The sequence below is a fragment of the Oncorhynchus kisutch genome, linkage group LG6 (assembly GCF_002021735.2).
Source record: "Oncorhynchus kisutch isolate 150728-3 linkage group LG6, Okis_V2, whole genome shotgun sequence".
Classification (NCBI taxonomy): Eukaryota; Metazoa; Chordata; class Actinopteri; order Salmoniformes; family Salmonidae; genus Oncorhynchus; species Oncorhynchus kisutch.
The window spans coordinates 50,172,801-50,195,626 of record NC_034179.2 but is presented as its reverse complement, the minus strand read 5'-3'; the positions used below and the strand labels follow the sequence as shown (position 1 = coordinate 50,195,626).

Sequence of the window (22,826 nt, the reverse complement as noted above, 5' to 3'; positions counted from 1 at the left end):
TTTGTTGCGAAATAGGAAGCCAATTCTAGATTTAACTTTGGATTGGAGATGTTTGATATGGGTCTGGAAGGAGAGTTTACAGTCTAACCAGACACCTAAGTATTTGTAGTTGTCCACGTATTCTAAGTCAGAGCCGTCCAGAGTAGTGATGTTGGACAGGCGGGTAGGTGCAGGTAGCGATCGGTTGAAGAGCATGCATTTAGTTTTACTTGTATTTAAGAGCAATTGGAGGCCACGGAAGGAGAGTTGTATGGCATTGAAGCTTGCCTGGAGGGTTGTTAACACAGTGTCCAAAGAAGGGCCGGAAGTATACAGAATGGTGTCGTCTGCGTAGAGGTGGATCAGGGACTCACCAGCAGCAAGAGCGACCTCATTGATGTATACAGAGAAGAGAGTCGGTCCAAGAATTGAACCCTGTGGCACCCCCAAAAAGACTGCCAGATGTCCGGACAGCAGACCCTCCGATTTGACACACTGAACTCTATCAGAGAAGTAGTTGGTGAACCAGGCGAGGCAATCATTTGAGAAACCAAGGCTGTCGAGTCTGCCGATGAGGATATGGTGATTGACAGAGTCGAAAGCCTTGGCCAGATCAATGAATACGGCTGCACAGTAATGTTTCTTATCGATGGCGGTTAAGATATCGTTTAGGACCTTGAGCGTGGCTGAGGTGCACCCATGACCAGCTCTGAAACCGGATTGCATAGCAGAGAAGGTATGGTGAGATTCGAAATGGTCGGTAATCTGTTTGTTGACTTGGCTTTCGAAGACCTTAGAAAGGCACGGTAGGATAGATATAGGTCTGTAGCAGTTTGGGTCAAGAGTGTCCCCCCCTTTGAAGAGGGGGATGACCGCAGCTGCTTTCCAATCTTTGGGAATCTCAGACGACACGAAAGAGAGGTTGAACAGGCTAGTAATAGGGGTGGCAACAATTTCGGCAGATAATTTTAGAAAGAAAGGGTCCAGATTGTCTAGCCCGGCTGATTTGTAGGGGTCCAGATTTTGCAGCTCTTTCAGAACATCAGCTGAATGGATTTGGGAGAAGGAGAAATGGGGAAGGCTTGGGCGAGTTGCTGTTGGGGGTGCAGTGCTGTTGTCCGGGGTAGGAGTAGCCAGGTGGAAAGCATGGCCAGCCGTAGAAAAATGCTTATTGAAATTCTCAATTATGGTGGATTTATCAGTGGTGACAGTGTTTCCTATCTTCAGTGCAGTGGGCAGCTGGGAGGAGGTGTTCTTATTCTCCATGGACTTTACAGTGTCCCAGAACTTTTTTGAGTTAGTGTTGCAGGAAGCAAATTTCTGCTTGAAAAAGCTAGCCTTGGCTTTTCTAACTGCCTGTGTATAATGATTTCTAGCTTCCCTGAACAGCTGCATATCACGGGGGCTGTTCGATGCTAATGCAGAACGCCATTGGATGTTTTTGTGTTGGTTAAGGGCAGTCAGGTCTGGGGAGAACCAAGGGCTATATCTGTTCCTGGTTCTAAATTTCTTAAATGGGGCATGTTTATTTAAGATGGTTAGGAAGGCATTTAAAAAAAATATCCAGGCATCCTCTACTGACTACTACTGTGTGTGTTGTGTGAGAGAGAGAAAAAGCAGGCAGCATTGTTCCGAGCACCATCGCAGCTCTGTGACCGAACTCCCTTTCTCTAAGATAAGTTCCCTTCTCTTTTTTATTTTTTTTTAAGTCATTCTCTCCCGCTCCAGTCAGACAGCATTGCTCCAAGTCTGTAAACATTTCATGTCTATTTTTGGTTACCGTGGGGCAAAATCAGTGCCGCCCCTGGAGTGAATTAAGTTTTGTCTCTCTGGTTACGGCTCCCAGTTTCCAAATGGGTCCTGGCTTCAGCACATACCTCAGCACAAGGTGTACCAAACCTAGGAAGTGGAAGATAGGATCCCAGCCAAAAGGGTCCACTGTTGTTTTTTCTACACAGAAAGTAGGTGCTGTGTTTGTGTGTGTGTGCGTGCACGCATGTACTTTTCACCTAATGTAAAGTTGTAAAAGTCTGAACTTGATTCTGTCATTATGTTTCATTGCTAGGCAAGAAGATATGTCTTTATGTGTGTCGTAAAGACTTGGTCCGGCCTCAATGTCTTTGTAGTGTTGGCCCCGTATGCCAACATTGACTGCCAGCCTTCACTGAAATACAGTAAAGTACAGTGGCCTTTCCCATCAAGAAATAAGTATAGTATGTGCAAACTCACAAATCTCTTGAAATACAGGTTATAGTAATGGTTATCAGTTATTCAAGACAATAGGCTTTTTGATCCAATATGTTCTCCTACTTTTGCCTCAGCAAATGGTGAGGCTTAAGTCAAATCAAAGGTATTTGATAATGCCACAAAATGAAAGTCATGCCCACACTGTCAAGTTTATCAAAAAAATTGACAATGCAGAACCTAATTTAGCTCAATAAACCACAAGCTCATCATTACATTCCCATACAGAATTCACTTGTCATCACAAACCTAGACGGGACAATCATTCACACGAGTGTCATCTTCACATTTCGACACCATCTATTGCATTTCCTCTAACATTCCAGTCACTTGTGTTTGTGTCTGGTTTGTTGAACTGGGAACAAGGGACACATGCCAGAATTGCCTGTTATCTTCTCACCCATCAACTAGAACCAGATCAATCAGCTACTGTAACTGTGTGTGTGTGTGTGTGCGCACAGACTGAATCCAAACTTAAGAGTACAGTACAGAGGCACACATGAGGTCAATCAAATGACTCCCCAGACAGCAAAGCATGTCTGGCACTGAATAGTTGTCATCTCACTGGTGAGGTCATCCTATGTTATACTTGTATAACATATAGAAATAAAGTTGTAAGTAGGTACATATATACAGCATTCGCCAGCACAAGGAAAAAGAGGAACATTTAAAAGATGTATTAAAGAAATATAGATAATGTAGCTAAAAATGGCAGAAATATATCAAATGTGTATTTTACGTTCAACCATTAATGATGAGTCTCATGTATTCATGGGTTTCAAAAACTGTCATGGACAGTTTTTCGTAAGTTCATTAGAGATTACCTTTGTTATCCAATATCATTTGGTAATAAAACACAGACAGTGCGAATTGTGGAGGACGGATGGTGCTCTCTTCTCATTGTTGTTAGTATGAAAGTTGTTTTAATGCTGATTTGATCAGAAATGGGACAGAGGTAATGCCATCAGCAATTGGAAATCACTTAATGTCCTGTGCTGTCACCGTGAAGACAGCATCACAACAGCCACACTACGCTCCACAACAGAGCAGACTCGCAGAGGTCGGTGGGAATGCTTTTGGGTCTTTGTATAATGAATTTTCACATTTGAAATCATCCATTCTTATCCAGTTAAAACCATTTGAAATGAAAACATTTAAGGGTCCTTTACATGACATTCTGTAATAATGACAGAAATATTGTAATCACAAGTTTGCACACATACAAGGTTATGTACATGAAAAGTCATGTGTATAGAGATGTTAGAGCTGGTTTGGGAAGACAATGAAGTTATAATTGTGTTCTGTTTAATCTTCAAATCAAAACTTTCAACATCATTCAACCATCAACAGCTGAGCCATTCTCAGTTGGTTCTGGAAGTGGACAACATTGCCCACAGTCTTGCCTGGCCAGAGGAAGCAACTGATCCATTCCCAGACCAGAGATCATCCTCTCTGCGTACAGGTGAGACCGAGGCCAGCCACACACTTGAGCGGTATAACACAGAAGTCAACCATCAGGGGATTCTGCATCAGACCAGCCAAAGGAGGAAAGACCACCAGGGTTCCCATTAAGGAGAGCCAGAAGTGTCGAGGACCTCCATCTCCCACCCCAAAAACTGTCCAACCCTGTGAGGGGGCAGTGGAGTTGGTGGTGCCGCTGTGAGTGGAACTGTGGAGGGGCCTGGAGGTGGCAGGGCTGAGAGGGACATGTGCCCAGAATCAAATCAAATTTTATTGGTCACATACACATGGTTAGCAGATGTTATTGCGAGTGTTGCGAAATGCTTGTGCTTCTAGTTCCGAAAGTGCGGCAATATCTAACATGTAATCTAACAATTCCACAACAACTTCCTAATACACACAAATCTAAGTAAAGGAATGGAATAAGAATATATACTGTACATATAAATATATGGATGAGCAATGACAGAGCGACATAGGCAAGATGCAGTACATGGTATTTAAAATACAGTATATACATATGAGATGAGTGATGCAAGATATGTAAACATTAACAAAGGCCAGAGGCGATGTGGGACGTGTGGCCTCATGGTCCTGATGCTAGTCCCGGCTGTTTTCTCCTGTCAGTGGGAGTCTGCATGGTCAACATTGTTAAAGGGGAATGTTGTAAGCTGGATGAGAAGGACACATACTCGATTGATGAATTCATTTGAAAAGAAAATGAATGTGATTATTTTAGTGATAATGCTCGAGAAGACGGTGTTTGGAGGATATATTGGCACGGGTGTTGTTTAGGCCCGAGACGAGGTCGACACACTCCGGTTTCGAGGGCATTATCACTTTACATATTTTCATTAAACACGTTATTTTTATTAATTTATTCATACTATTTCATCCTTCCACAAGATATAGTCCCGACACAAATATAGGGTTGCTACCCAAACTGGCTGGTCGTTCTATCGGTTCGGTTGCCAGAGACCCAGGCTAAGTGTTTTTGTTCTGTATCTATAGACGTGACACAGTCATTCCTTTTAAATGTTCTATTGCCATACCGGCTGGCAACGTTATTTTCCTTTGCTTGCTAGCTAGCCAGCCAACCTCTGCGAATTTACAGTCAAGTCAAACAGTGCAGCCAGAATAACAACAAATTAGCTTCATTTGCATTTGTTTAAGATGTTTTATTGTGACATGTGAGATCATGTCTAGATGCTTTTCATAGTGGAGATCAAGTTTATCAATTGCCTGGCTGGGCTGACGACAATGGATTGCCAGTCAGACAGAGCAGAGGAAATATGCAAATTTGGAATAGACACCGGTTGGAATGCGGTTTTGACCAATCAGCATTCAGGATTAAGACCCACCCAGTTTATAATGCCAATTATGGTAACGGTTAGAAGGGATACCGATACTGTCAAATTACGTCATATTCTCGTTCACTACGAAAGTTTGCGTCATGGATAGAAGGGATACCGATTTTGTCATTGTCCTGTTCACTACGAGTTTGCGTTTTACACATCGTCGAGTTCTACAGCAGACTGGACTTGATTTCCACAGGATCGCTAGCTAGCAGAACTATTGGGGTACTTTCTACGGAGCACATTACATTACTACATGGGCTCCAGAGTGGTGGAGTGGTCTAAGGCACTCCATCTCAATGCAAGAGTCGTCACTACAGTACCTAATTCGAATCCAGGCTGTATCGCATCCGGTCGTGATTGGGAGTCCCATAGGGCGGCGCACAATTGGCTCAGCGTCGTCCAAGTTTGGCCGGGGTAGGCTGTCATTGTAAAGAAGAATTTGTTCGTAATTGACTTGCCTAGTTAAATAAAGGTTCAATAAAAAATATATTTATTAGTGTTATCAGCTAGTAATTTTGCCCTTGTGGAACTTAAGAGGACAGTGGTTAGAGGTCCATGTAGAGTTTGAGTAGTTTTTCTGTTCTACTTGATTATTATTGCACCAACCTGGTGTCCCAGCTCTACCAGTCCGTGATGTGAAGAATGGAAATATTGTCTTATTCTTTCTTTTCATTTACTAACTGGCCACCAGACTACAGAAACTACAGCAATGGAACTGAAGTAATGGAATAGCATTAACTATAACTCTAGCATCAGGAATATGGCATGAGAGATGCCAAAAAGAAAGTCATTGGTTGCTTAGATTTAATTTATTCTTATTTTTTCTATTAAAAACACAAAATACAGCAAATATGCAGAACTTTAAAAAAAAGTGGAACCCTCACTCTCCTAACATAAAGTTGAACCCTATCCTCTCCCCTCTACCGTCTGCTCTCCCTTTTTTTCTCTTCATCTAACCTTCCCTCCCTACCGTCTTGTCTCCTCCCCTCCCCTCTCTACCGTCTCCTCTCCCTTCCATTTTCTCTTCTGTCTACTGTCTCCTCTCCTAGAGTGTTTGCCATTGTTTTGTATGTTTGGATGTGTTTTGATATTTAGCGTGTGTGTTAACGCTCACTGATGTTCCTTTGTTTTTTTTACTTTACCTTGTTCCCAGTGTCTGGGTTTTTGTGAGTTTTTTTCTCTTCGGCCTCATGTTCTGACAAACCACACCAAATGTACCGTAGATAATCACAGAAAACAATCTTCATTATGATTGTATTCTGGAATAATCTCAATCTCATTAGGGGTAGGCAGACCCAGTGGAGGGGGGAGGAGCTAGGGCTAGACACACCCAGGGGAGGAGCTAGGGGTCCTCGGCCACAGTCCAGGATCAGCAGCATGTCCAGGTAGGTGTAGGGCCAGGCATGTCCAGGAGTTATTAGATGTAGAAAAGGACAAAAGGGGGCTACTGGGAGCATACTTATGTACATCAGATAAGACACAGTACAGTACACCAGATGAGACAAGCTGACCATGGACCCTAGGCAAATAAAAACTATTGCAGCATAAACACTAGAGACTGGGACAGGGGGATCGAGAGACGATGTGGCCCCGTCCAATGCCACCACTGAGTGCTACAAGCCAGGGACTCCCCCATAATAGTCAGTGGTATGGTTCATCAGTCCAGTGCAATGGGACCTGATGCTTCTCTGCTTGGCTCTCAGCTTTAAGGAATTAGGGAACTAGCGTCCTGTCCAGGGGGGGGGGGGGGGGGGGGGGGGGGGGGGGGGGTCCATATGGGCCGTTCATGCTCAGACGAGGATTATTTGTCCAAGGCTTACGTACGTAACGTCACTTACAAGACTGAAACCAAGTCTGACTCTCTCACATAAAAGAGGAACTCTGTAGGAGAAAGCCCAGTATCCATCTGTTTTCTTGGATATTTGGGGAACAAGGAGTCCTGCATCTTGTGGTTCTCTTCCCTTTCTAACACATACCCGCCTCAACCTCTCACCTCTCCCTTCCTGAACGACATCCCCTCCTCACAACATCAGTCAATCATAATCACCTTTACTGTGCCTCTTTGTAAAACATTAGCTAACGTACCATTTGTGTTTCCCTCTTACTATCACTCGCATTTTTATCCTTGCCATGGTGGCAGGCGTACAGTAGGTTCTCCTACCGAACACCAGGAAGGTTGTTCCATCATGGGGAACATGAGTTCTCGATGCAAGTTTTTTCACGATGCGAGATCTGAGGTGTTAAACAAATGACAAGTTAGAATAGCAGTTACTCTCTATGGCTAATCTAAATAACACACACGTCTGTCTACTTCTTGATTAAATTCGAACTCCTCAGCCTTCTGTCCAGATGCTGTATCCTTTTTGTTTACAATACATGTGGTCCTTGTCTTCTGTTTATAATGGTTTAGATGGTCTTCAAAAGCTTGTAGGCTAGTAAAATACTGAAGACCAGCAGTGTTAACCACCATCGTTGTAAATGAGTCATTACAAAATTCCTGAGACAACTGAAGCTACGAGTGGAGCAGACGGGACTATGACGCCATTTTAACACAATCGGTATCCCTTCTAGCCCAGACCGAAAGGTCTATTTCCGGCAATAAATTCTGTTTCAGCCAATTACAACTGTTGACGTGGCAGAAACCTTTTTCATAAATCACACCGCAGCGGAGTAACGTTCAACTCGATTATATCGAGGCGGGGTTGAGTTTGGACGCTGAAGTTGCTAGCAACAACAACGAGCCACCATCAGTCGATTCTTGTAAAAAAATTAAACTTACATGTACCTCTTTGTCATATACAAGTGCCCTCTTCCGCGTGCTTCTGAAATGTATACTTTTAATAACATATTTTAGCGATTACAACCACCAATCCCTTGTTGCTCGTACAACGTAAAGTGAGATTCAATTAGTTCCGGGATCCTTGGGACAGCCCCACCGTAAACCCTTACCTACCCTAACCATTTAAATGGTCAACTTCCATTATGACAGCCCAGAAAACGAAGGTGTCATTTCTAGTGACAGTCAAGCGACCGAGCCACTCCAAAATAACTGTTGTTTACGGACCACTGTTAACCTGTTATTCATTGCAAACATTTATTACAATTTATGATGCAAACAGTCTCTCTCTTACCGGAACAGCTCATGGAATACGAGAGATTAAAGAGACGCAAAGGGACAGAACAAAAAAAAGTATTATGCGCCATTCAATTATGGTTCTGAAAGAAAAAAAACACGTTTTGAGATAAGCACTCAATTCTTAACATTGTAATTTGGCATTTCCTCCCTCGTGTTGTACTTCTGTAGATGGTCATTCAAAATCAAAGAACAAGGCATGCATAATAGTTTTTTTTTTTATAAAGCACATTGATCAAGGAAACCGCTTATAAAAAAAAAAAATCTATGGTGGGCATGTACATTCTTTCTTATAGGTTTTCATATGCCTATCCATTCCCACTCATGGACTACTCCTCATATCTTACTTGGTCAATATATTCATCCTGTTCGTGTCTGCTCAGGGAACTCATCAGTAAAATGGCTTTATAACATTGACAACTACTAGATGTTACATGAAACCAACCACTTTTTACTGCATGTTATTTTCAATCATTTAATTCACAGTTAAATATCTTTCTGATCTTGTCTGCTAGCTAAGAATTTCAACTTCGAACCTCAGACTCAAAGAGATGGTTATATAGCCAATAGTTACTTTCCTTTTCCTTCTTCTGAATTAAAATGTACCTTCCCATTGTGGTCCCTGGTCCTTTCTACCTTCTTCTCACACCATACGAGAGGTCCATGCTGCCTACAACCCGTTGGCCTACCTACACTCATGTCTTGGAGCCTGGGAATAGTCATTGCAGTGTTGATGAAATGTGATCTTGAAATACCATTAAGTGACATCTTAAGGAATTTAACTTTTCCCCCAATACATTAACGTAGATCAATGCAGGGCTCTGCATTATAAGAGTATGACAGAGCCACAGAAGGGCGAGTACTGCGGTCTACATTTCTTTCTATGTTTACTGAAATAATGTAAAAAAATATATATAGGATGAAGAAACAAAAATGAATGAAACATGATTTAAACACGAGTCACATCTGCATGTTTTCTTTCAAGTTTAAAAAAATATGTATTGCGACGTGTACAACTACTCAGCTCTGTCTCACTGCTCAAAATGTGTCGGAAGGGTACGGTGGGCCTATACCATTAGATTAATTTACAGATTTAGAGTTAGAATGCATTTACCACACCAACAGATGTCATGGGGGAGGTGAAAAGATTGAAACAAAATAGAAAAGATTCATCAGTTAGAATTTTTTTTCAACGGTTCTGCAGAATCAATGCTATGTTAATTCTTAGAAAAAGAGAGTAAAGGAAGAAAAAAAAGCCACACAAAAAATGTTCTGGAGACCAATAAAAGTCTATTGGGTTCAAGTTGTACTGTTTTTTTCTGATAGTGGAGGCAGACTTTATAAACCAAACATGGGACTGAGTGTGGTGGCGGTGGTGGTAGAAGTGGGGAGTCTCCCTGTCGCGCCTCCTCCTGCCGGGGTTCTAGTCGATGTACTGGGAGAGCCAGCGGAAGCCCTCCCCGTAGCCCTGCCTCTTCAGCACGCTGCACATGAACAACTCCAGTGGTCTCGTGTTCAACTCCTTCATGGGAATGTTGCCCTGGAGACCAGACAAACAACATCAGGGAACATCATTCAAATGCATGGTTGTTCTAATCACCTGTGGCTCTGTTTTTGTTCTTCCTTTGTTTTAAAAATCATATCTATGTTAGAGGTAGGCTGTTCAACAGGATATTGCTTTGGTTACTGCTAGGGCCAAGAGTTCCCCAACATGACCTGACAGGGTGAAACTCTTGTGATTTGTTGTACAGTTCAGTAGTTGCACTGTGAGGAAAGAAAAGTGGGTGGCACAGTAGTATCAGTAGATGTGGGTTAGTGCAGTGATCTCCTCACCTTGCCCGTTGTCTGTCCATACAATCCAAACAGCTCACGCAGTTTCTCCTCGCTGATGGCTTCGTGTCTGTCAATCTTGTTGCCAAGGACCAGGATCGGCACGTTTCCAATGGTCTCATCTGTCATTAGTGCCTGTGTGTACCACAAGACGGAGATGTCTGGTTAGTTATCACATTAATCCACACCAAACATGTCATGATGTAAGACATGATCTACCCATGAAACTTTTAGCAGTTACGACTTTGGAAACGGTAAAGAAACCATTATTTCGTCGCACATATCCAAAGAAATCCGTACAAAACTGATGAACTGCTTATGAAAAGGCCATTTGTTTGGATAGAACATGTACGGTGGGTTTTTAAGTTGAAATCATTTTCAGCCCCATTTATCTCATTCATGGGGCCTTTTCAATGTCATTGTGAAATCCATGATTACGCACATCAAGTTCTGTTTTGGACTCGGCCAATCTCGGGATGTCCAAGCAATCCACAAGGAAGACGATGCCGTTGATGGCGGGGAGGTAGTTTTTCCACACTCTGCGAGCTGTTTGAAAGCGCGCACAAAGCAAAATAAATTAGTGCAGTACCGTTTTGCTGGGAACCACAAAGGAACAGATCGACGTTCTCTCACACACAGACAGTCACACATACATACCTTGTGCATGGCCTCCAAGGTCAAAGGTGGTGAAGGTCATGCCAGCAATCGTCAGCTCTTCCGAGGCTGGTGGGTAAAATGGGTCATAGTTACATTGGAAAACTACTACACAAGCTCAGTCAACTGGGTAACCATCAAATGGGTAGGACAAGAGTAAAATTAGTCAGCGGTAGCTTTTTATGAACATCTGAGGGGCAGTGTTCATTTTGGCACTCTTTTGGATTTAGTCGTCTTAGTCATTTTGTCACATTTTTGTCATTTGAATTATGATTTTGTGTAGTTGTCAAAAGCGTGCCATTTTAGTAAACTAAATGCCCTTTCATTTTAGTCACATTACATGTGTATGCCTCAATGACCGAGAGTAAACATAAATCACTGACTTCCATAGCCTTGTCCTACCAATATTTTTCTGCATAACATCAGATTCTCTTCCCAACAGCAGAAATATGACAAATATAAGAAAAATCTGGTCATGTAAATTCCTATTTTAGCCTACATAGATAATGCACATCACATACAAAACACACAGAGACAGACAAGAGAGAGGAGCAATCACCAGATGGCAAAGTATTGTGTGACTGGTTTGCTATGGGGAAGCAAGAGAGTCGCCTACGCAATGTGTCTAATCGGAGGCCGAGTGGAGCATGTCTGCCCATATTCATCGCTTGCTCCCCAGCCGATGTAGGCTGTGCACGTCCTTCCCACCGCTGAACAGAACTGCGAAGCACATCTGTGCTGCTAAAATCAAAAAAATTGTACTCATCACTGAAAAGCTCTTAATCTCTCAGAAAAACTCCTGTCCAGTCCACTTAGTAGTCCGATTTTAGTCATAGAGAAGTTAGTCTCGTCTCAGTCAACTGATAGGAAAAAAATCATTTTCATTTATATTTTTGTCAGTCTATTTATTTAGTCAGTTAGTCTAGTCAATTAGCACAAATTATATAAAAAGAATATTAAAAAAATAGGTGTTTGACAAATATTTTAGTCACTATTTTTGTTGATGAAATTATCACTGAGGAGAAGATCATACTTGGGATTGATTGTTGAACTATTAGGCCTGTTCATAAGCAACTGTCTGTTTCCTTAGCTCTCGATGGGTACGTTTATAGGAAAATTACACAAATGTGACTATAAAAGATTTACTCACTTGGATGTAAAGTTGGCACATGCTGTCCCAATCTGTCATCTTTGAGCATGTGCAGTAGCGTTGTCTTGCCAGCATTGTCCAGTCCAAGAAATACTAACTTGCCCGATTTCTTGTACAGTCCTAAAATATAATAAATGTATCAAACAAATATTTCAGAAATGTTTTTGTACATTGAAAGTGAAGAAGCTGCGACTTCATATCACCTTGCCCTGTCAATAATTGTTGACTTTCCTTTGCCTAACAATGTATTCACAATGAAACCAAATCATTGGAAACTCTTCTCAGCAACAAAATAAGTCAAACTTGAAAGTGTTGAAGTAACAAGTTTAGACTTGATGTCAGGTATGCATAACCTATAGTGAACAAGCTTTGTCATTTCTATCCGAGTGAGGTCTGAGGCCTAGCCGTCATCATTACTTCACACCACTGGAACATCAGCACTACCTGTTTAACAAGTTAAGCAGGAGTGTCACCACGCCTCTCGGGGATGAGAGCTAGCTAGTGTCACAGAAACTAGAGGGCTCTGGAGAGGGAGGCTAAAGCGAGCTGTAGCAGCAGCCTCTTGTTTGTGTTTCACTGTAGCTTGGCAGTGGGCACGCACACTGTCAAACACCTAGGCCTAGTCATATACTACTCAAAATCAGTTACCAAGTTCAACCACAAGAGGGACAAGATGGATTTATAGGAACGACAGACAGTACCACACTCGTTGGCATTCTTTAGAACAGGTGGCGATTGGGAAAACCAAGAAATAAACAGAAAAGATATCAGTACTGAGTAGCTTAAAAACCATCTTCCTATACAAGCCATTCAGAGGACAGTATTGAAAGTGTAATAAGTAAAGTTTAGATAGTACTTACCTAGAAACTGCAGTACGCTACTGAAACCACTATAAATCCAATCAAATATGAAGGACATATCCGGAGCTGGTGAATCCTGTAAGACCGCAAGAACAGAGGCTATGAACAACAGGCATGCAAGAACAGTACATGCTAAAACGTTTGATTAATTACTTGGCCCTGATCTTTCTTAGACACAAAAAAATATTAAGCTCTAGGCCTACTGGAAGCTAGAACACAAGAGCAGTTTCCCCAATCTTAAATAAGGAGCCATTTTAGATGAACAATAAAAAAAATTGTTGGTGCTTTCAAGACAACTGGGAACTCTGGAAAAATACATGGTCAAATCATGACATCAGTGATCTTTGTCGGAAAGCTTGACAAAGAGGCCCGAGTACCCGAGTTGGAATTCCGAGTTAGATAACCGTTAACTACTTTCCCCCCCAGTCTGAGCTTGTTTTATTCAGAGTTCCCAGTTGTCTTGAGTTGTTTTGAATGCGGCATGACCCAACAGTGAAGAGATGTTGATCAACAATCTATCAGTCATGGGCACCTTCCTAATATCGAGTTGTGCCCCTTTTGCCCTCAGAACAGCCTCAAGTCATTGAGCATTGACACTACAAGGTGTCGAAAGCGTTACACAGGCATGCTGGCCCATGTTGACTCCAATGCGTCCAATAGTTGTCAAGTTAGCTAGATGTTCTTTGGATGGTGAACCATTCTTGAAACACACGGAAAACTGTTGAGCTTGAAACCCAGCAGTGTTGCAGTTCATGATACACACAAACCGGTGCGCCTGGCACCTACCACCCTACCACGTTCAAAAGGCACTTTAATCTTTGACTTGCCCATTCATTCTCTGAATGGCACACATACACAATCCATATCTCAATTGTAACACGACTTAAAAATCCTTTAATCATCTGCTCCCCTTTATCTACACTGACTGAAGTGGATTTAACATGCGAGATTAATAAGCAATGATAGCGTTCACCTTGTCAATCTGTCATGGAAAGAGCAGGTCTTCCTAATGTTTCGTATACTCAGTGTATAAGACACCATTATTATAATGTATGTAAATGGAACATATTACAGAATGGGGGAGTGGCCATATACAGTTGAAGTCGGAAGTTTACCTACACTTTAGCCAAATACATTTAAACTCAGTTTCACAATTCCTGACATTTAATCCTAGTAAAAATTCCCTGTCTAGGTAAGTTAGGAGCACCACTTTATTTTAAGAATGTGAAATGTCAGAATAATAGTAGAGAGTGACTTATTTCAGCTTTTATTTCTTTAATCACATTCCCAGAGGGTCAGAAGTTTACATACATTTAATTAGTATTTGGTAACATTGCCTTTAAATGGTTTGACTTAGGTCAAATGTTTTGTGTTGCCTTCCACAAGCTTCCAACAATAGGTTGGGTGAATTTTGGCCCATTCCTCCTGACAGAGCTGGTGTAACAGAGTCAGGTTTGTAGGCCTCCTTACTCGCACGCGCTTTTTCAGTTCTGCCCACACATTTTCTATAGGATTGAGGTCAGGGCTTTGTGATGGCCACACCAATACCTTGACTTTGTTGTCCTTAAGCCATTTTGCCACAACTTTGGAAGTCTGCTTGGGGTCATTGTCAATTTTGAAGACCCATTTGCGACCAAGCTTTAACTTCCTGACTGATGTCTTGAGATGCTGCTTCAACATATCCACATAATTTTCCATCCTCATGTTGCTATCTATTTTGTGAAGTGCACCAGGTCCTCCTGCAGCAAAGCACCCCCACAACATGATGCTGCCACCCCCGTGCTTCCCGGTTGGGATGGTGTTCTTTGGCTTGCAAGCCTCCCCCTTTCTCCTCCAAACATAACGATGGTCATTATGGCCAAACAGTTATATTTTTGTTTCATCAGACCAGAGAACATTTCTCCAAAAAGTATGTATCTTTGTCCCCATGTGCAGTTGCAAACCGTAGTCTGGCTTTTTTTAATGGCAGTTGTGGAGCAGTGGCCTCTTCCTTGCTGAGCGGCCTTTCAGGTTATGTCGATATAGGAACTTGTTTTACTGTGGATATAGATCATTTTGTACCGGTTTCCTTCAGCATCTTCACAAGGTCCTTTGCTGTTGTTCTGGGATTGATTTGCACTTTTCACATCAAAGTACATTCATCTCTAGGAGACAGAATGTGTCTCCTTCCTGAGTGGTATGACAGCTGCGTGGTCCCATGATGTTTATAATTGCATACTATTGTTTGTACAGATGAACGTGGTACCTTCAGGCACTTGGAAATTGCTCCCAAGGATGAACCAGACTTGTGGAGGTCTACAATGTTTTTCCTGATGTCTTGGCTGATTTCTTTTGATTTTCCCATATCAAGCAAAGAGGCACTGAGTTTGAAGGTAAGCCTTGAAATACATTCACAGGTACACCTCCAATTGACTCAAATTATGTCAATTAGCCTATCAGATACCCAATAATTTAATTTTCATTTCTCTACCATAAGATGCCTCTGTCAGTTTAGAGAATTTGTCAATACGATCAACTGGCCTCAGACCACACAAACCCAGGCCCTTTTGGGCGGGAAAACTCATTCTGATTGTCTGTGCCTGGCTCCCAAGTGGGTGGGTCTACGCCCTCCCATGCCCCTGCCCAGTCATTTAAAATCCATAGATTAGGACCTAATTAATTGACTGATTTCATTCATTGTAAATTGTGTTTATATTTTTGTTCAGTATAGAACTTGTATATTTAAAAATATATATAATAATTATGTGGACACCTGCTCATCCAACATCTCATTCCAAAACCATGGCATTAATATGGGGTTGGTCCCCCCTTTGCTGCTATAACAACCTCCACTCTCCTGGGAAGGCTTTCCACTAGATGTTGGAACATTGCTGCAGGGACTTGATTCCATTCAGCCACAGAGCATAAGTGAGGTTGGGCAATTCGGCCTGGCTCGCATTCGGTGTTCCAATTCATCCAAAAGGTGTTCGATGGGAATGAGCTCAGGGCTCTGTGCTGGCCAGTCAAGTTATTCCACACAGATCTTGACAAACCATTTCTGTATGGACCTTGCTTTGTGCACGGGGCATTGTCATGCTGAAACAGCAAAGGGCCTTCCCCAAACAATTGCCAAAGTGTCACATTAAGATTTCCCTTCACTGGAACTAAGGGGCCTAGACCGAACCATGGAAAACATCCCCAGACCATTATTCCTCCGCCACCAAACTTTACAGTTGGCACTATGCATTGGGACAGGTAGCTTTCTTCTGGCATCTGAACAGATTTGTCAGTCAGACTGTCAGATAACGGATGGCCATTGACAGCGACAGCGCTAGCAGGGCACAAATTTGATGAACTGACTTGTTGGAAAGGTGGCATAATATGCCACGTTGATAGTCACTGAACTCTTCAGCAAGGCCATTCTCCTGTCAGCAACAGGTTTCATTCAAATAGCCAAATCCACTACTTTGAAGGGGTGTCCACATATAAATGAAAACATACTTGCGTATAAAGGCCTTTCACAAAAAGTCCCACGGTACCGAACATAATTAAAAAGCATACAAGTTACCTCAGCCGGTCTTAGGGATTGCCAACTATGGAAATTCCTCTACCGAGTTAGGTAAATCAGCTTTTAATTTCCTTCACCTTATTTAAAATGTTCCTAAATTTGATGTTTCGGTGCAATTCAAAATTATAATTGAGGACTTTATTATTGATGAATGTGTTCATGACCATGTTATTTTTCCCACTTGTATTTTGATGCGTGTATTTTCTTTAATTTATGTCATTCAGGCCTCATCCACAAGAGACCTTAGTGTCAGTATGACTCCCTGATAAACTAAAGGTTAAATAAAATATGGTATCTGAGTGAGTAACGGTAATTCAACCATGATCACCTTAGATTGATGGTCGCTAAACTAAATTTAGCCATCTTAAAAAATGTTAGCCAACATGGGCTAATTAACTGACAGTCAGTGACTGACATAAGAGAACAACTGCTGATGCACAACAAAATTCCACCTTGTTCAGTGTTAGAATAGAATACACATTAAAATGATGAGTTCCCCCAAATAATATTGTGATCGGAGGGCATTAGGACCACCAATTGCCCATCCCTGATCTATTATAATTCTGGAACCAGGGGAAGCATCAGTGACACAGGCAAAGTAATATGGCATAATTAGTCTATTAGCCTATATTTGTGTTTCCAAAAGTAGACTAACAACCATCCTAGAATCCAGGTCCTACAAGACTTTAGAATCCCTGCAATCCAAGTACAGCATGTGGAACGCGGTGCGTGTCACATCGTCGCAAGGAGAGAGTCTCATCTGAAGGATTTAGCAACATGTGATAAGAACAATGACAATCAATGGCAACCCTCAGGAAGTATAATCTTGTTCCAGTGAGATTCAATGGACAGAAGTACAGGCAGTTCAGACCAATGTTCATAGTCTCTTTCCTAACAGCCAAGGCACGTGCTCATAAACATGGCCTCAACGACACTGACTCAGAGCCTGATGATGTGGACCATAGGCTTTGTAAATGGATAATCCCAATCAGGTTTAGTTTGCTAACATTAGCCAATTGTACTTTACATTAAAAAATACATGCAAGATACAAACCTAATGTTCTGTCATAATCATTCTAGCATGGAAAGGCTGCACAGGGAACCTTTTAAACTTAATATTTAACATTAACAATTTGACTAAACTAACAAACCAATGGCCATCTATGTGCATGCAGCTTCAGTAATGCAAAATAAAATGCCATTCACAGTCAAAAGGTAGGCTCCCAACACCTCTACATAAATACCTCCAGTGAGCACTGAGCAGGAGATTTCTCTCATATATATATATATATATATTTAGAGAAATCTCCTGCTCAGTGCTCACTGGAGGTATTTATGTATAAATAAATATATATATTTATATATATATATATATAAATATATATAAATATATATTTATATATAAATATATATATATATATAAATATATATAAATATATATTTATATATATATATATATATAAATATATATATATATAAATATATATATATATAAATATATATATATATATATATATATATAATATTTTTTTTTTTTTTAAGGTCAAAATGGACACACCTACTCAAGGGTTATTCTTTTTTACTAATTTTCCACATTGTACAATAATAGTGAAGACACCCTAACTAAATAATTACATGGAATCATGTAGTAAGCAAAAAACAAAAAAAAAAGTGTTAAATCAAAATATATTTGAGATTCTTCAAAGTAGCCACCATTTGCCTTGATGACAGCTTTGCACACTCTTGGCAATTTCTCAACCAGCTTCATGAGGTAGTCACCTGGAATGCATTTCAATTAACAGGTGTGCCTTGTTAAAAGTACATTTGTGGAATTTATTTCCTTCTTAATGCGTTTGATCCCTTCAGTTGTGTTGTGACACGGTAGGGTGGTATACAGAACTGTTGGCTCAAACGCATAGTTTTGAAGTCTTCACTATTATTCCACAATGTAGAAAACAGTAAAAAATAAAGAAAAACCCTTGAATGAGTAGGTGTCCAAACATTTGACTGGTACTGTATATTTGAAATAAAAAGAGGCCTCAGTGGCCTGACTGGCTGAGCTGGTAATTTTACTGTGACTTTTGTCTCAGACTGTCTCCCCGTCTAGCGTGCACCACAATGCGCCCGGCAGGCTGGCCGACCTGTGACCAGTTATGCAACGTGCAAACAGCTCCAGGGCTAAAGTATATGGGAGCCAAAGGTCAAGACCATGCAAATACAACTGAACTACACATCAGCAGGAGCTCTCCCCTTTGCCCTGGCTGCTGCTGACACACTGTGGGTTGGAGGATGTGTGTGTGACGTGATCCAGTGGAGGCAAAAGATCTACTGGCAAAATTTATGAATTGGAGTGCCTGTGTAAACACAGCCAAGTAAATACCCTACTCTAGAACAGTTTAGCAGGGAAGCCAGGATATTTGGTAGAGATGTACCACACCGGCTTCTAGTATTTTCCAACTATCAAAGCAAGAGAGCAGAGCCCTACGCTAAACAACCTCTGATTTATCATACCAGTCTGATTTTACATGATTACGTCAATGGATGCTCAAAAAAGTCACAGCAGTAGTCGTCATGGAGATAGTATTCTATGGTGTTATATGTTCAACTTCATTCTGTTAATTCCCCTGAACATCAGTCCTTTTAAACATGTAATTGATCAATCAGTATCTAGCCTAGCCAAAAGAAAAATCAGAAGTAGTGACACCTCTGCAAAATGTTGTATGATATTTCAATATTAAGGCCAGAGGGCATTGAGGTGCAGGAACGGAAGTGCACTAAGATTATAGAAAAAAATATACTTCCAGTAGGACATCAGACTACCTGACAGATCTATTTGCCAGGCCAGCTGGCTCGTGTTCTCACCTTTTTCCTAGAGTCCCTTAAATAGGAGAAAGTGTATTCAACTCAAACATAACCTACAGGTTATGACAGCTAGAGATAACTTACAAACACTGATCAATCAAGTCACTGTTATCAGCTCAAAGCTTTCTATCCCTAACAGAAGTTGATGTGAGAGCAGATTGCTCTAGAAAAGCCGTAGCTACTAAATTTGTGAGGGAAAGAAAATATAATAAATAAATCCAGATTATAAAACAGGTTTTTGGGATGCTGATTACCATAACTCCAGCACAGAGTTATGGCACCACAATCTCAGCCAGTCAATTTATAAACTTAATCTCCCCTGGAAAGAAGCATTGAGACAATATTTCTCTATGCTACTAGGCTAACATTGTCTTAACCTTGCTGTCTGCTTCTCTGACCTGTGGAACAATGTTGCAGTTTTTTTGACAGCTTCTCTGGCCAGGTGAATTCATTTATCAGGATAATTATTTAAACATTTTACTAGGCAAGTCAGTTAAGAACAAATTCTTACTTACAATGACAGCCTACCGGGGAACAGTGGGTTAACTGCCTTGTTCAGGGGCAGAACGGCAGATTCTTACCGTGTCAGCTCGGGGATTCGATCCTGCAACCTTTCGGGTTACTGGCCCAACGCTCTAACCACTAGGCCGCCGCCCCAGACATATTTCATTATAAATAAACTAAAGCGCACATATCTTGCTGTCATTTCGGCTGCTTGAGGTGATTGTGTTAGCTTTAGTTGGCAAGCTAGCAAAAGAGAAGTAGCTAGCCTGCATAGCTACATGTTAATGATTTGTTTACTATAACAACAATTGCAAATACAATGGATAGAATGAACGACCAACCCATAGATAATTTTCCTGACATAGTCAGCTAATGTGCGTGAGCGCATCCATGGGGCAGAAGTCAGCGTGTTGTGATTCTCGGTGGCTAAATTGCTAGCAAGAATGACAAGAAACTGCCATTTGGGGAATCATAAGTTGCTCGTTTCATCTTGTTCTTGATACCATGTCTTGTTTTGACAGACTTTTTGTTGATAAACAACCAACCAGTCTATTTGGCTAGCAACTTGAGAATCTGTAAACTAACGACTGGCTTTTGCCCAGACTATTTTGTATGGTGGAAGGATAAAATAAAATGAATTTACTCAATATAATAATGTTTTTCATATTAACGATGTTCACCCTCCAGACATTATTTCCTAAAGGACTTAATGATGAAATGCCTATGTATGTAATGTTGTGAATTTCAACATGAATTATGTGCCCATTTAAGATTACTCTGTTTTTCGTACGATGATTCAATGACTTATGAAAACGTTCTATGTCCTCATATTGGTTTTACAGATGTGTTTCATACATCTTATTTATACACTTTTGTAATATTTATGAAATGCATATTGTTATATTTGGTAGCACTTATTAGTTTTTCCTTTGCCTCCAACCCCCTACGATGTGTGGAACGGATGTGGGTGGGACTAGGTCTACATAAGGGTGCAAATTACAAAAAAATTCACAAAAGCTCTGACGGAGGCCGTGAGTCCGATACGTAAGCTTATTAAAGATCAGTGATACTATCAAGAGCAGTGTGTGGTTTCCTGTTTACTTCATCGTATGGTGGAAGGATAAAATAAGAACTAATTTACTCAATATACTAATGTTTTTCATAAACATCAAATCTTTGAACATGTTGGCAAGCGTTTTATAAAAGCAATAAGGCCCTCGAACACAGGAATGATCAAAAATAACACCCCCTCTAAGGGCTCTTTACACGGCCCTTGGCTTCGCCTCAGGCCTAAAAACAGCCTATAGTCAGGAGTTATTCACACGATAATTCCCATGTTCTCATTCCTTAATGCTTTAAGTATAATCGGTATCAATCTAATATGAAATGCTTTACAGTCATGGTTATAATCAGAAGACAAAAGACAATTGCACAGTGCCAGACACTAAACATATTAATCTCAAATGCCCACTAATTAATAGTAGTTGTCATAACATTGTTGATCTCACTCCTATCTAATCAATTAAATCATGTAATCAATCATCATTTAGAAGAAGTGGGGGGGGGGGGGTCAATATATGGCCAATAGAATTCAACATGGAGGAGAATCTGGGGTTATTTGACTGATTTAGTTATTTCTAGTTTGGTGACTAACATTACTAGGAGAGGATATGTCTGTTAAGGTATCAACGAGTCAGACTTCAAATTAAAATACACATTTTGGCTTAAAGGTAATTGGGTTCAACATTGCCTAAGTACCCCGCACCTCACAAGAATTCACCAACTCACACACCTCAAACGAATCTTATGTCACCAATACATATTGAGTTTGATTTTATTGACTACAAAAAAATAACATTTCAGCTCGAAGGTGATCATAGCTATCAGATTTTTACGGCCTATTGTGATGCTCCATTATCCGCTACTGGATATGTCCTGTTTGAATGTAGGAAATGTTTCATTATGAAAACGAATCCCTTTTTTGTTCAATGACGTAAACCAACAATGTGTATACACCACTAGGTGTTGACACGTTTAGCCGAATCGAGAACGAAGATACTGTAGTATAGCCAAGTTAAGGTTGGTCGAAAGTTCTGTGTTGTGCCGAACAGTAACTTACTTACCAATGCTGTAACAGCATCACATTATCCCGTTACAATCCGCTAACTACCTGACATTAAGGCATTTGTTTAATTGATGGTGCAAAATCACCATGATGAATAATATAGCAAGGACCACTATGACCAGTTGGCTAGCTAACGTTTGGAAGCAAAGCTAAAAGGATAGCGAGCTGTGAAAGTCACAAATTGTATTATTACGTTTAGCTGGCAGCGGAGGAGGAGTTGGTTTTCTCATTTAGCTAACTGGTTAACATTCAAATCAAGCTAACGACAACGTTGACATACACACGTAAGTTGCCATAGTGATTGGTTGGCCCTCTAGCTAGCTAAGTGGATTTGAATTCATAGATACGTGTCATTTTCAAAGTTAGCTACAGACATTAGCATCGAGCTAGTAGTGGGAGGGAGAACTAAAGTTAGCTGTATTGGCGTTAACAGCGAAGCGGTTTGTTACAACTAGAGAACATTTCTCAAGATAGTAAATCAAATACTACTAATGGGCCTAATTTAAGGTTACCACATTATATTTCAAAATAAGACAAAACGTTAGCTAACTAACGTCAGCCGTAAACTACACACTTTGTTTTAGGCTTCCTGCTCAAATGACGTTAGCGTAAAGCTAACGTTAACAAGCAGTGTTGCCGTACGTTCAAATAAACTCACTGGCGCAAACGACATATTTGAAATAATTAATGCGAAACACTTACCCGTTAGCTATCTAAGTGTATATCAATTGACTAAATATGTTTTCTCTTAAAATCATGAAAATCGGCCTTCTGGTGAAATGAGAGTCCGCAATTCGCTTCTTCCTCTATACCTTCGTGTTTTGTTACAGAGCCACGACACAGTAATGGCTGTCCTCAGGCCTAGCCGCTTCCTGTTTATGTTTCACAATCATCTTTCCGGTAGGGGAACAACAATATTAATAAAGTTCGTGCTCTCCTGTAATGAGAAGGTGTTAACATTTCAATACTCATGTTCATCAGGCCATATTGTACAAACAATCTGACGGGGCAGTTTGTATGTCCACATTTCTGATCTGAACAATAACGACTTCCAGTCCAAAATCTTCATCTCCAGCAAAAATCGCACTGGAGATAAGTATTTATTAAAACGTTAAGCAT

General features: G+C 40.8%; 1 protein-coding gene across 1 annotated transcript; it reads right to left on the bottom strand.

The window, feature by feature from the left end:
- Positions 1-8,111: 8,111 nt before the first annotated feature.
- Positions 8,112-22,602, bottom strand: LOC109892946 (GTP-binding protein SAR1a). The gene is made up of 7 exons (XM_020485872.2): positions 22,410-22,602; positions 12,670-12,745; positions 11,810-11,929; positions 10,663-10,728; positions 10,448-10,551; positions 10,009-10,140; positions 8,112-9,715 (listed from the first exon to the last, which is right to left on the bottom strand). The coding sequence occupies exons 2-7, from the start codon at positions 12,725-12,727 to the stop codon at positions 9,599-9,601; spliced, it is 597 nt and encodes a 198-aa protein (XP_020341461.1). The 5' UTR covers positions 12,728-12,745; positions 22,410-22,602; the 3' UTR covers positions 8,112-9,598.
- Between the last annotated feature and the right edge of the window lie 224 nt (positions 22,603-22,826).

Bases quoted from the DNA above. Each gene is read 5' to 3' on its own strand.
- LOC109892946 (XM_020485872.2), bottom strand. From the start codon at position 12,727: ATGTCCTTCATATTTGATTGGATTTATAGTGGTTTCAGTAGCGTACTG. The intron at 10,729-11,809 runs GTGAGTAAATCT...TTTACCCACCAG, and splicing joins TGTGCCAACTTTACATCCAA to CCTCGGAAGAGCTGACGATT. The intron at 9,716-10,008 runs GTGAGGAGATCA...TCTGGTCTCCAG, and splicing joins ATGGACAGACAACGGGCAAG to GGCAACATTCCCATGAAGGA.